This window comes from Patella vulgata, chromosome 2, assembly GCF_932274485.2.
Source record: "Patella vulgata chromosome 2, xgPatVulg1.2, whole genome shotgun sequence".
Classification (NCBI taxonomy): domain Eukaryota; kingdom Metazoa; phylum Mollusca; class Gastropoda; family Patellidae; genus Patella; species Patella vulgata.
Window position 1 is genome coordinate 34709326 of NC_065880.2, and position 13381 is coordinate 34722706.

General features: G+C 32.8%; 2 protein-coding genes across 6 annotated transcripts in view; one reads left to right on the forward strand and one right to left on the reverse strand.

The window, feature by feature from the left end:
• LOC126811747 (bifunctional 3'-phosphoadenosine 5'-phosphosulfate synthase) overlaps nucleotides 1-5472 on the reverse strand; it is a 40801-nt gene extending 35329 nt beyond the window's left edge. The window contains exon 1 of the mRNA XM_050537626.2: nucleotides 5222-5472. Within this exon, the coding sequence (XP_050393583.1) occupies nucleotides 5222-5263 (42 nt within the window). The 5' untranslated portion in view covers nucleotides 5264-5472. The remainder of the gene's footprint in view (nucleotides 1-5221) is intronic.
• On the forward strand, nucleotides 5405-12424 carry LOC126811750 (multiple inositol polyphosphate phosphatase 1). 5 transcript variants are annotated; one of them, XM_050537637.2, is made up of 5 exons: nucleotides 5405-5537; nucleotides 6787-7727; nucleotides 8480-8601; nucleotides 8886-9019; nucleotides 9934-12424. In XM_050537637.2, exons 2-5 carry the CDS (start codon nucleotides 6992-6994, stop codon nucleotides 10343-10345), a joined length of 1404 nt encoding a protein of 467 aa, XP_050393594.1. In that variant the 5' UTR covers nucleotides 5405-5537; nucleotides 6787-6991; the 3' UTR covers nucleotides 10346-12424. The 5 variants fall into 5 exon arrangements, with proteins under 5 accessions (XP_050393594.1, XP_050393592.1, XP_050393593.1 ...); XM_050537635.1 differs by lacking the exon at nucleotides 5405-5537 and adding an exon at nucleotides 5637-5759; XM_050537636.1 differs by lacking the exon at nucleotides 5405-5537 and adding an exon at nucleotides 5637-5756.
• Nucleotides 12425-13381: the final 957 nt, after the last annotated feature.

Consider the following 13381-nt stretch of genomic DNA (forward strand, 5'->3'; position numbering starts at 1 on the left):
TTAAGTTTAGGTAATAAAAACTTCAAAAAACTATATTGCTATCTTTGTTTAGTTCCATCAAGGACCAATACAGTGTTTGGTCTATTCAACATTCGTTATCTATTTACTAAAATTGAAGACATGTTGCTTACTCAATTTAATGTTATTTATAATGCAATTCTAATTTGCATTATATATAAAAAAGGTAAAGATAGTTTGCCAAGCAAAGAAACTTATGCCCATATCAGCATCCACAAGGGTTCTCACCTATTTTTTCTTTTGTTAGTAATGAAGAGTTAAACACTGTGTATAAATTTAAAGTCAATCGTCCCCAAAATTGTTCACAGTGATCAAGGGCAATAACTCTGGCATTAATTATCAGACTTGTAAAACTGTGTGTAAATTCAAAGTCAACGACAGGACAAGGGTAACAGTAATGGATAATGAAATGTAATCATAACATTTTTATAGTAATGGTCATGTAATGAGTAATGGAAGATTTCAAAAGTAATGAGTAATGGAAATCTAATTAATTACATTCCAAAAATCATGGAATAGTCAATTACATTTCAATTACTTTATCATTACATTTTATGGCACATATCAATATTGCCCACTATGACAAGCCTCAAATGATAAAAAGATTAGGATGTTTTTGTCTTGGCTCCTGCCAACACAACATTTACTTTGTATAGCCTAAAATAATAAGATTTAAACCTGTAAAGGATACAAATGCTGATGTCATATGCCAGGGGGTTAATATATAGAACAGAGATAATTCAGCTTATTTTCGAGCACATAAGTATACATGTAATTTACATACATTTATTCATGTCAGTTCCCTGGACTTTTGACATATATATAGTCATGCTTTGAGAGTATGTTCACAGATGAAGAACTTGTCGCCCCAACAGAACCACTGAGCTGCACATACGACATGCAATAGCGCCATACACGTGGGAGGGGTTCATTGTTAAATTTGACACTTCAATCAAGGAAGGATTTATGAAAACTGCTGCTTGCTGGTTTATCTTATCCATGTTTGCTTTCCTATCGGTTCTTGCATGAGATTTACATGTACTGTTTAGCGTATCTTTGCTTTAGTGTGTTACGTTTAATTGATCGGGAGACGTGTTCGTCGACGTCAACTGACAACACTGCAAGAATTGGCCGTGGTACTGCAAGAGGAGTAGGTCAGATTGCCCAAAATCATGATTGGACGATTGATTAGGAGCATGCCACGACGAATTGCTAAACGTCTGAGGATTGGTGGAGCAATTACTCATTATTAAGACAAAAATCAAAAACGTCCATTTTCACTTTTGACAGTGTATCTCTTTGCGAGTGAAATGGGGCCGTCAGATAAGCCACCCATATGAACTGTTTATTCATGTGTAGGCAAGTGGTCTGTTATTAACATACACTGGTTACCTATAATAAAAACAGCAGTGCATTTCCGCAGTTTTGTATTGTTTCTGAATATCCCCTACTTTTTTGGAAGAGAATATTTGAAGTTGCTACAATTTCAAGGTTGAGATAGATCAAATTTAATTTTTGCAGAGTATTTGAATATCAGACTAGTACTCGAATATTCAAATACTGGAGTTCTGCAATCGAATATTCAAACACTCGGGATGAACACTAATAACTAAATCTTATTTTCAAGCACATAATTTACATACATGTATTCATGTCATGACCTGATAAGCTCCTTGGACTTTTAACAGTAAATGAAGCTGCTGCAATTGCAATGTATAGGTCACTGTTATACACAACAATAAATCCCCTGGTTGATAAAAGATTTATCTATCTTCAATGTTCACTTATTAGGTTACATATTGCTCTTATCCAATTTTAAAATTGTTATTATGTCATGAAGTGATAATGTGACATGTTTCATTGCATACTGCTTAAGGCCAAATGTCTACTATCACTCACGTTTAAATCAGATATTTTTGTAAGAAATATATTTACAAGTATTGCTAATGAACTCGATCATCCTGTATAAATCATCAAATAATTATTTGTTTGAATTGCCATTGTGATAACGCTCACTAAATAGGGTTGTGTGTAATTCTACCATTGATCTGATGATTATATGATGCTGAAAGGCAGATAACTCCATTAAAGCTTCATCGACGAAGACCAGAAATGATATCCCAGGTGTATCGAATCCACAACAAATGAAAATCAAATGAAATGGGGTTTAACGTCCTACTGTTCTGCTCCTAACCTGGGCTAATGAAGACGGGCATACGCCATACAGTGTGCTATGAGGGAAATTTTGCCAGGGCAGCGGCGCTACGGCCTACTCTTATATCGAATTCCAACTGCCAAGGGATCTTTTACGTGCACGCCAATGTGTACACGGGACCGCGGTTTTTCGTCCCATCCGAACGACTTTGTCCACTCGGTCTTTTCCTTCTGACTGCTATGCAGAAGTTTTGTTTCAGAGTATATTTTCTAGGATTGAGCATTCTTTCACAATGCTGTAAATGAAATATTGTTTTGACAGAGAAAAACATTAATTAATACATAGACCTGTTATGAGCTAGATAGGATCTAAATATTAAAGTACATGTCAACAGAATAACTCAGATCTGTTCAATGTATTGCCAGGAAACATTATCCAGTTAATATATACTTGTTGTAGTGGTTGTTCAGAATTATTTTCACACTAAATATCTTATTCTGTAATATACATTGTACCCTTTCACTTTAACTTACATGAGTTTCTGGCCTTACAACAAATTAAAATCTGTCCTCAGGGGCCGCAGATATGGGACAGATAAAGAGATTATCACTGATGTGGATGAGATTTTAGGACCATGTGCCAAACAGTGTTTTTCTGACGAGTTAAATATGTTGGAGAAACAACGGAACAATTGTATTGATGTCAATGAGGATTCTGTTGAAAAATATAAATATTGCATTTCAATTTTCATACAGATCCCAGATTAGTTAGGGAGGCCAGACAATTTTGGGATACCCCACGTACATATGTCTGTTGGGTTGCATATTTCCTAGGGATGTTAAAAACAGCAATATTAAAAAGTTTGGTTGCCATTCAACTTTTGACAGCCACAGATGTAACAGTCTAGAGCCCCTCACAATACTTAAAAGACACAAGCTTTTAACGTTTCAACTTAAAAGGTAGTCAGGTAGAATCATAAGCTTAATTGTAGTTAGATGTGGCAGAAATGTAATAATTAACAATAACCAATTGTTGTTTTGAAGAAAAAATTGACAGTTTCGCTTATTGAATTCCAATGTGATTCACATCAGCATCTTCCAGAAGGAACTACATGTATACCGTCACTTATCTCGAGACATGTGATGTATGGGTAGAAGGATGAACTGATGAAGTTATTTATCTACAGCTGCAATATTTGTGAGCAGTGATTATTGTCTTATTCACGGCTACAAGAGATACGCCATTCAAGGCTTTGCGCAAGTAAAATTAGGTTCAATTGCAAAATTTTCAACACATATCACAGTTTGCATGGAAATAAGTAATTATGTTACAAATATTGAAGAGTGGAACACTGAAATCTTAATCTTATGTTACAGAACAGTTTTTCTGTATTTTCGAGGTGACGTGAAATCACGTGCGTGTTCTAATTCTGATTCGGCGGCCATTTTAAAATTCCGCGTCGCAGTTGGGTTTTATCAAATCATATAATTATGTAGTATGGTTTCACCTTTATTTCAGTTAGAATTGGTTTATTATATGTTAAAGATACATTGTCCCGAAAGTATCTATCTGGTGGTTATTTCCAATGAAAGTATGGCAAATTTGGTATATATGGAAAGTATAGACACCTAACCTTACTAGAAAAATACTGGATTATCTAAAAAAAACATCCATGGGGCAAGCACTGGGGAAAAAATGTCACGGTATCACTAACTGGCAGCATAACTGTTATCTGCCAGCTTATTGTGTGCTAGCTTGACTGAGGGAGAGGTTGTTATTTCTTGATCAAATGGTTAGGTGGTTTGGGGAACATTGAGGGGTGACGTCAACGGCGGAAAAGTAGTCAATAAGTAACGAAATACAGTTTAATGAACACAATTTGGCAACCTATTTGCCTAACTGCAGATTTGACCAATCAATCAAGCTGGCAAACTTTTCGTTGGCAACCTCTTCAGAATAAAGACCAGAATTGCCCAAACTCATCTAGATTCATCAACCAATACAATCCAACGTTACATTGTATAAAATGAAAGGAGAATATATTATACTGTACACTATTACCATATTATGCTCTTCTTTTATTTAGTTCAGAATTAAGGTGTAATTTCAGATTGTCGTACAAAATTCTTAGCATCTACTAACTACATATAGTCTAAAAGGTAATTAGGTAAGCTTTCCAATTAAAACCAAGAACAGCTGCCACAACCATATTAAAGGGCCACGCTCCCATGCTAAACATGGCCAATTTTTCAATATTTTAAATTGAGCATACATACAAACAACTAAATATGTTCTGAATGGTAATTAAATAAGCTTTCCAAATATTTTTAATAAAAGTTGGCACAGTCATATTAAATGGGCGCACTCTCATCCTAAACATGGTAATTTTTTCAATAGTTGAAAGGGTAAAACCATTAGGATCATCATACAAAATTATGAGCATCCAACTAAATATATTCTGAAAGGTAATTAAAAGGGTTTTCCAAACATTATTAATAAAAGTTAGCACAATCATATTAAAAGGGCACGCTCTCAACCTGAATACAACCAATTTTTCAATATTTTAAACATGAAAATAGATTTTTTTCGAAGACCATTCCGAGTCAAAATTTTGAGCATCCAACTAAGAATATTCTGAAAGGTAATAAAATGGGATTTCCAAATATTATTAATAAAAGTTGGCACACTCTCAAACTGATATATATACTTCAAACGCCTTTATTCACTTTTCTATATCTAATGCTTAAAAAAAAAGAGTTAATATTGCCATATGGGGGCTCATTAATTATTAAGCCGCATCAAAGTCATCCCTAATGATTGTAGCAGCCTAGCAAATATTCACTGCTGATCAGTGTGGCATTGTGCGTGCACCGTGGGCGTGAGTGAACTGGAGATTGAGTCTGACCATAGACATTGATAGATAGATAATAGTCAATACGGTATTGGTATTAAATTAATAATATATAATTATCTAATAATCTATCTAATCTATTAATCATTATCTGAATGATGGTCTGACTGAGGAATTTTCTACACGGTGGTACTTACGTGTAATGAAGTATCATTATCAATTTTTTCTTTGTCGCACATCTTACACAGTTCTTTTCCAGTTCAAATGTATGGTGCGTGATGAGGGGGATCTACAATAAAAACTTTTGTACCGGTACTGCTTGATTTTTAGAAGTCTGACAGACAAGTTGTTGATATTTTACAGGTGGCGCTGTATATTTGACTTCCGTTTTAGAAAATGTTTTGACAATTACTTTCTCCCAAACAACTCAGGGCTTTTCAGATATCTCGTCATTTGTCTCTGTGGACAGTTTAATAAATAAGGTTTTGACTCATGTATTCGTAACACACAAAGGTAAATGGAAGTATATCATGTTTTCCTCATAATAAAAATCTAAAGACTTGGTCTTGACAATCTCGTCTAATTTACAAAATTCAGAGTTGCGTCCCCTGTTAGATTGCCACTGTCGACATGAACCACTGATCTTTAGAAATCAGTGACATAAACTCATGTTGTGTACTTCTGCCATTTTATAGTATTTTTGAGTTCATCTGAGACTAAACTTACAAAAATGTTGTAAATATCATAATTATTGTTTTAACGGGAAACATTTCATTCTCATTTGCTAATCATAAAATATAGCCTAGACTGTAGGCCTATATCATATGTGTCCAATTCCGTTATCCTGATCAAGTTCATTCAATCATTGCATATTATGACACACGTGCTTGTAAAATGGAAAATCTCTTTTAAAGGGACAATAACACTCTTGCTGGCTTGAAAGCTCCAGAAAATAAATAATATCTCTATCTAAGTACTAGATGTTTAAGTGTCCTACCAGTTGTGTAAATTATCCATTACATCCTATTTTACTTGTCCTGAGGGTTCGAAAATATTTTTAAATCGAAGTTTCATTTGAAAAGGTTTACGTTATGTTGAATTTTTCAAAATTTTTAAATAAGGTGTATTAAGATGAAATTTGTATCATCAATTAATTGAAATATTCTAAAATAGTACAATTTGTTGACCAGAATAAAGTTTGGGACATATTATTCAGTTACAAGAGTGGTATTGAGCCTTTAAATATACATTAAACAGAGGCAAAATATTATACCTATTACGTTGCTATTCACATAAGCCAGTTAATCAAATTCAGGGATTCACGCTGGCTCAGTCGACTCAGTGAGTAACATCACAGGAGTCTGACTTTCTATCCGTATATATATATGCATACACCATGTCCAACCAGACAATATATAATAAATAAGAACAGGAATGCAACGCCTGTTGAAGACTCGAATTTACCTGCTCTCGCTTCGGCTCGTTTTTTTCAACAATTCTTAATGTCAGGCAATCGAACCTCTGTCGATTCACTCAGATATGTTTTTTCTTCAATCTAGTCGTTTTGATTTGCATAAATACTCCCACAAAACGATATCATAGCCACTTGTTTCCAATATTTACATTATTTTCGTCCATTTCCATTTTGTCAACTTGATACTGCTGGCCTTAACTTAGTACTTTCACCTTTGATTGACATGAACTGCAAGAACCTTTCGCTTTCAGAATATTTACTCTAAACTTAGTTTAATTTTATTTTTAGCAGAAGAGGCTAACCCAAGAAGTTCTGGAGGTCTACAAAAAGATACTGTATTGTGATAAGAACGAAAATACTGACATTGTGTGACAGTACTACCAATTTATTCAAAATCTTATAAAGAAGTTATTGCTGACCATTTTCAAAAGCTCACTGACAGCTAAAAATATTATCTTGTTGATTTATCACTGTTTGTATTCGAGGTACCATAATGAACTATAACAAACTGCTTAAAGTCTTATCTTTGTTGATAATTTTGAATAGTTGTTTTTTTGCTATTTGTGTTGCGAAAAAAGGGTTCAGTACAAAGACACCGTATGAATTCATACATCCCCCACAAAAGAATGTAATAGAAGATGATTGGTACAATGCTCATACAGACAAGTACACATGTGGTGCCGTTCATGTTTCAGCAGTAATAAGACATGGGGCAAGAAATCCAGGAGAATCGGATAGTAAACGTATAGGTGACATACATATGAGAATCAAAGATAACATAAAAGATGGTGATAAGTTCAAATTACTTAAAGATTGGACAAATGGGTTTCCTGTTAATAATAATAAAAACCTCAATGATGCTGGAGAAAGTGAACAGCATCGTTTAGGACAAAGAATTGCCAGACGATTGAAATCCCTCTTTCTTGAGGAAGACATGTCTGCAGTTCAATTCATGGTGTCGAGTGCCAAGAGAACTGAAGATAGCGCATTAGCATTCTATGAAGGAATTGGGGATGAAATAAACAGTGAAGCTCCGGAAGAATTTGATTCTGAAGTGAATGATGAAAATTTAAGATTCCATACAATGTGTCAGAAATATATTAACAGTGTTGAAAACAATGCTACAGCACTTAAAGAATATAAAGTATTTGGTTCAAGTGATTTAATTAATCAAGTGCTGGAAAAAGTCATTACCAAACTTGGGGTAGAGAAAAATGTCCTGGAACCAGGTAGAGTGCCATTACAACAATCTTCCAAGAATCCAATTCCAAGTTATGATTAAATTGTACAAAAAGAATAAAGATTATTAATATGTACATGTACATTGATTAAAATGTTTGAAAATGGGAATTTAACCATTTGAAGTATAATAATATTCTAAATTCTAATATAAAATTAATCACTAGCGTCTTCTTGAAAATCTGGTTTAGGCCTACACATTGCTCTATTTAGAATCACCAGAAAATATAACTAAGATAATAATAAAATAACCATCAGAAATTGCAAAATCAAATGGTTGGGTTTAATATTCTACTTTTCTGCATGGACAGGGCTAATGAAGGCAAGATCACAAATTTTATCATTAAGTCTTTGATCGTCATTGGATCAGTCCCAAAAGTTATAATGAATTGAAAATTTGTCAACATTCAATATTTTCTGCAGACAATATAAACAGGATAAGGTTGAAACAAGCAAGTGCCACCTATGATCTCCCCTAAAATCTTTGGATGGGCCTTATTTTTATATGATGGAATCAAAGCCAGGATTCACCATTGACTACATTTCAGTGTGGATTAAGCCATGAAAATTAGATAATGTCTGAAAAATACAAATGATAAACAGCAGCTTTAAATCAGATGTAAAATTTTACCTTTACTTGTACGAAGTAATTTAATCTCTTAATTATAATTCCATATAATTATTTACCTATGTATCTTTCTTATTGTATCACCAAATAGATATGTTCATACCTATTTTTCAGCTGATCTTAAAACAATGTTTGTTATTTGTGGAAGTGAAATGGCTGTCTTCAAATTTTCGCCATGGTGTGATTTATTTGATGATGAAGACAATGAAATAATGCAGTATTGGTCTGACTTAAAGGTAAACTTATTTTTAAGTTAATAGATGATGTATTTACAATGTTAGAGACTGTATATTGTTACTGCTGGAAGTAATTCAATTCATATGTAAAATGTATTTATAGCCCGGCAATGCTATGAAAGGTTAGTCTGATGCCTTATGAGTTCTGACACATACCACTTTGGCTCATTCAGGTTCAGCCATTTAAAGAAAATATCAGTTTCTGTGGTGTCAGTCAGAAATTCTTATTGAAATAAAGGCATATATTCACATTGATAATTACTATCAAATTATTTTTTTTAAAGAAATATTATAAAAATGGACCTGCTTATAGAATTACTGGTGAACAGAGTTGTCCATTAGTAGCGGAACTGTTTACTATAATGGATGATGTGATAGCTGTTATAGAGAGAACAGAGGAAGATAAAGATGTAGAAGGGTAGGTAATATTTTCTAATAAACACCCATGATTATTTTGTTAAACATATTGTATTGTGACTGAGTTATTGTCAATGATGGAAGATATTTTGGTACATTAGACGCATGGTTAAGTTGCAACCTTTTATAGCTCCCAGTTACACATGCGTAATATCATGGATATGTGTCATTAATCCATATAATTCTAAATATTGGGTCAAACTCTTAATACTGATTTTATTATTAAAATGACATGAAATAATTTGATTAAATTTTAACAATCATACTTTTTGTAAAGATGCAATTAAAGCCCAGCCCTCAACAAACATGGACATCTATTATAACTTATGAGTAAATTTTAGTGATTAAGTGATTAGCTCTTACATAATGAATAAATGCTTGTAGAAATAAATCACTCACTATCAATATTATTCGTGGAATCATGACTAACTCTGAATTCTGGAGTAAACAATCAAGCAACAATGTACACATGAAGAGATATTTTTTTATAAAATGGGATATATTTTTAGAAAAAGTCCAAAGCCCAGCTTAACCAGAGCGGGGCCCTGGGTCTGACTAGAATTGCGGGGCCCCTAACGCGACAAAAAGAGTATTTAATATCCTTTTGAATGGCATGCATGCGTAACAGACAATTAAACGGTCTGTAATACAAGAATAAATACATAATATCTTATCAAATACGAAATCTGTTCAGTTCCGAATGGCATACAATGCGTGGAAATGACATATAACAGCGATTACCGTGAAACTTTTATCTGGATTTTGAATTTTTTCTCTTCTCGCCATGAACCGCAGGACCCCCTAAACCGCAAAGGGGCCTGAGCCGGCTTTGTTAAAATCAACAAAGTTATTATTAGTGTTTGAGTTGCCTCAGACCCAAGGTTTCTTTTCTTAATATTTATATTCTATTTTCAGTTATTTACTAGGAAATATGATGTTTGGTCACGCAGAAACATTGGGTCCACTATATGCTGCTCTTGGATTATTTAATGATACTATTCCATTAACATCCAAAAACTATCATGAGCAGAAAAACAGACTTTTTAGAACATCAGAAATATTACCATTCTCCGCTAATATCATGTTTATATTGTATGAATGTGAGGAAAATGAAGAACTTTTAAATGACGAAGAAGAGGAGGATGATAATCCTGATGATGATTATCGCATTCAGTTATTCGTTAATGAAAAACCAATGCTAATTCCAGGATGTAAAAATCTATTATGTCCATATACGGATGTCAGAGAATGGTATTCAGATATCAGTGATGATTGCCACTTCGATTATCTTTGTGATCCTCATAAAAAAATGCACGATGAATTATGATACCAAATACCAAAACTTTATCTTAAAAAGTTACAACCTTACATTTGAGAATATAAATGCTACCTCCCAGCGTAGATTTATTAAAGAGACATTATGAAAGATTAGGTAAAGAGCTGGCAGGCCTCGCTATAGTAGTTAAAAAAATAGATAATGTAAAGGGAATATGCTGAAAATTTCAGTCAAATTACTTCACTCTATGAGCCAAGAAATCCTTAACACTGTAGCCTCGATTGTCATTGTTACCGTTGTTACGATAACAAACAAAGTCTCGATTTTCCGTTTTTATAGTTAATCATCATCAGCTGTTGAACTGCAGATTGGATTTAAATCTGTTGAAAATCGGACCCATCAGATGGCATCGAGAGTTGATTATGGTCTTGTCATGTTAATACATGTCTAATTATAGTTTATATAACATTTAATTAAGAAGGCACAAAGAAAGACCTGCAATAGGCAGATTTAGCTTTTACATAATGCTCTTACATATACACCTCATAACATGATAATTTAGACAAAAGACAACATGTCAGTCTTGCAGATATTTCTCTTATGAAATGCTGTCACTCTATGGCTATTCTGACAAATTGTTGAAGACAAGATTACAAGAGGAATGACACTATGCATAAAAATGTACTTGTAATTGATAGTAGATTTAAAGGAGTCATCCCATTCCAGAAATATTTTAGGGAATAAAGCTGGTTAGTTCTGCATGAACAGCTCTTCGAAGCCATAGTCCTATTCAGCTATTCCAAGTTGTGTACAACTATCTGGAGCTGTTTGAATAAAACATGTCTATAGACCATTAGTTAAGGGAGGCATTATTTCTTTACATGTTTGGCAGCATTTTTAAATGTACATCTTGTGAAATCTTGGAAAATCCCTCTAAAGAGCTGATGGCATTGCTGATGTTCAATCTCTTGCTTAAGCTTTTACTTGTGGTGAGGTATGCCAAAGCTAGTAAATTATTATTATGCACGACCAGTGAAGATCTTTTTTTCATCTGATCTCATGATTTAATCTATTCTATAAATTCAGGTTTATTTATGATTACAGTGTACTTAATCTTAATACTTTTCGTGTGTCATGGCCTTGTGATCAGTAACTTTTATTTAAAGATACATTATGAGAGATTAGATAAAGAGCTGGCAGTTCTCACTATAATTGTTAAAAACTAGATAATGTAAAGGGAATTTGCTGAAAATTTCTGTCAAAGTGATCTTCTCTGAACCGAGAATTTAGCGATTGAATTTTGGACCTAGCCTTAATGATCATTACTAGAGTCGGAACAATGAAAAGCTTAGTAATGATTAACCATTTCCTTGAGTTGTGCTGCAAATCGGATCCTAATCCAGTAAATATCGCAGGCTAGCGATGACATCGAGAGTTGATAATGGTCTGGATAAGTAATTAATGTCTAATTAATAATTTAGATAACATTTCAGGCCTAAAGAAAAACCTGCAGTAGGCAGATTTAGCTTTTGCATAATGTATGTTTAAAAGAGCTGCTATAAAAAGCAGTCTGAAAACTCCAGCTTTTAAGTTATACTTATCACTGACTTAAACTTGTCATGAGGATTACATTAAATTATAACAGTATGAACATATCAAAGATACTGACCGTCTAGGGGTTTAAATTTGAATAAATCATTTTAGGTCACAAGAGTTGGGGAAAATCAGTTAGTAGTAAAAGAAATAATAGGCCTTATTCGTATTTGGTGTGCCCTTTCTTGTTCATTTAGTGTAAAAACATAATATGTTCACATGTTATTTTAATTTTTTTACATCTAATTATAAATATTTTAATTCTTTTACTATTTACTGCTATAAGAAACACCAATTCAAACATAAAGTTTATATTTCAATGTATTGGTTGTTTATTTTTATTGCATTATTATGTATTTTCAGTTAGTTTTTATACAAATTGTTATTCACATCCATAGGTTTCACCCAGTGTAAACCGGTTTCATTTTAACTTATTGATGGATTACATCCACATTGTATTTTATGTTCATGCATTGTTATTAATGTTAAATTATTTTATGCATAATTTTGATTTAGAAATAAATTTGTATAAATATATATATACGTTCAGTTGATAATTAATTCTTTATTCAAATCCCATACTGAATCTCATGATACAAACAAAATCTATCCTGCAATAATATATATATAGCTAACCTTGTTCCGGGATGTGCTCAATCCATTTGCCAAGTTAAGAGCTGTTGGCCAAAGGATTACATTTATATTACATTTATATTCTTCAACAAATAAATTTCATACAGATTGGATGATAACTTTTGTCGATAAAGCGTTCACAAGGTTCAACAAAGTGAAACAAGGACCATAACTCTAGAAGTAATAAATGGAAATTGTTGGAATTTAATAGGCTCTTTTGATTTAGTGATCTAAATAATGCATATATATTTCATACAGATCTGATGATAACGTTTGTCGATAAAGCGTTCGCAAGGTTCAACAAAGTGAAACAAGAGCGAAAATTGTTGAAATTCAATAGGCTTTCTTCGATTTAGTGATCTAAATTATGCATTCACATGGTTCAACAAAGTGAAACAAGGGCCATAAATAACTCTAAAAGTAATAAATAGAAATTGTTGAAATTTAATAGGCTATTTTGATTTAGTGATCTATATAATGCATGTAAACAATTTATATAAATTTCAAACTGATCAGATATTAAATATAGTATGTAGCGTGTTCAAAAAATATTTTTGACAACAGACGGATGTACGCTACAGCAATATACGACCACATTTCTATGTATTAAAAGCAGAAACTTATATTATTGACTAGTTGACAAGATTCTGACATTATTGAGAGCTAAAACTGTATAAGTAATTATCAGTTATTGCAATAATAATTTCAAACAGATCATGATAAATTCTACAAAGTCATCAAGGGCAATAACAATCGCCGAAATTTCTTCCTCTCACTAGCTAATGTAAATAACATGTATAAGTTTTAAAATGATTGGATAAATGTACTCCCAGTCTTCACATGGAACTGTTATAATATTAA

What these genes read in the sequence shown, in the direction of transcription:
- LOC126811750 (XM_050537637.2), top strand. Translation starts at nt 6,992, where the DNA reads ATGAACTATAACAAACTGCTTAAAGTCTTATCTTTGTTGATAATTTTG. An exon ending in GAAAAATGTCCTGGAACCAG is followed by an intron (nt 7,728 to 8,479) that starts GTAGAGTGCCAT and finishes CCTATTTTTCAG; the next exon opens with CTGATCTTAAAACAATGTTT. An exon ending in AGTATTGGTCTGACTTAAAG is followed by an intron (nt 8,602 to 8,885) that starts GTAAACTTATTT and finishes TTTTTTTTAAAG; the next exon opens with AAATATTATAAAAATGGACC.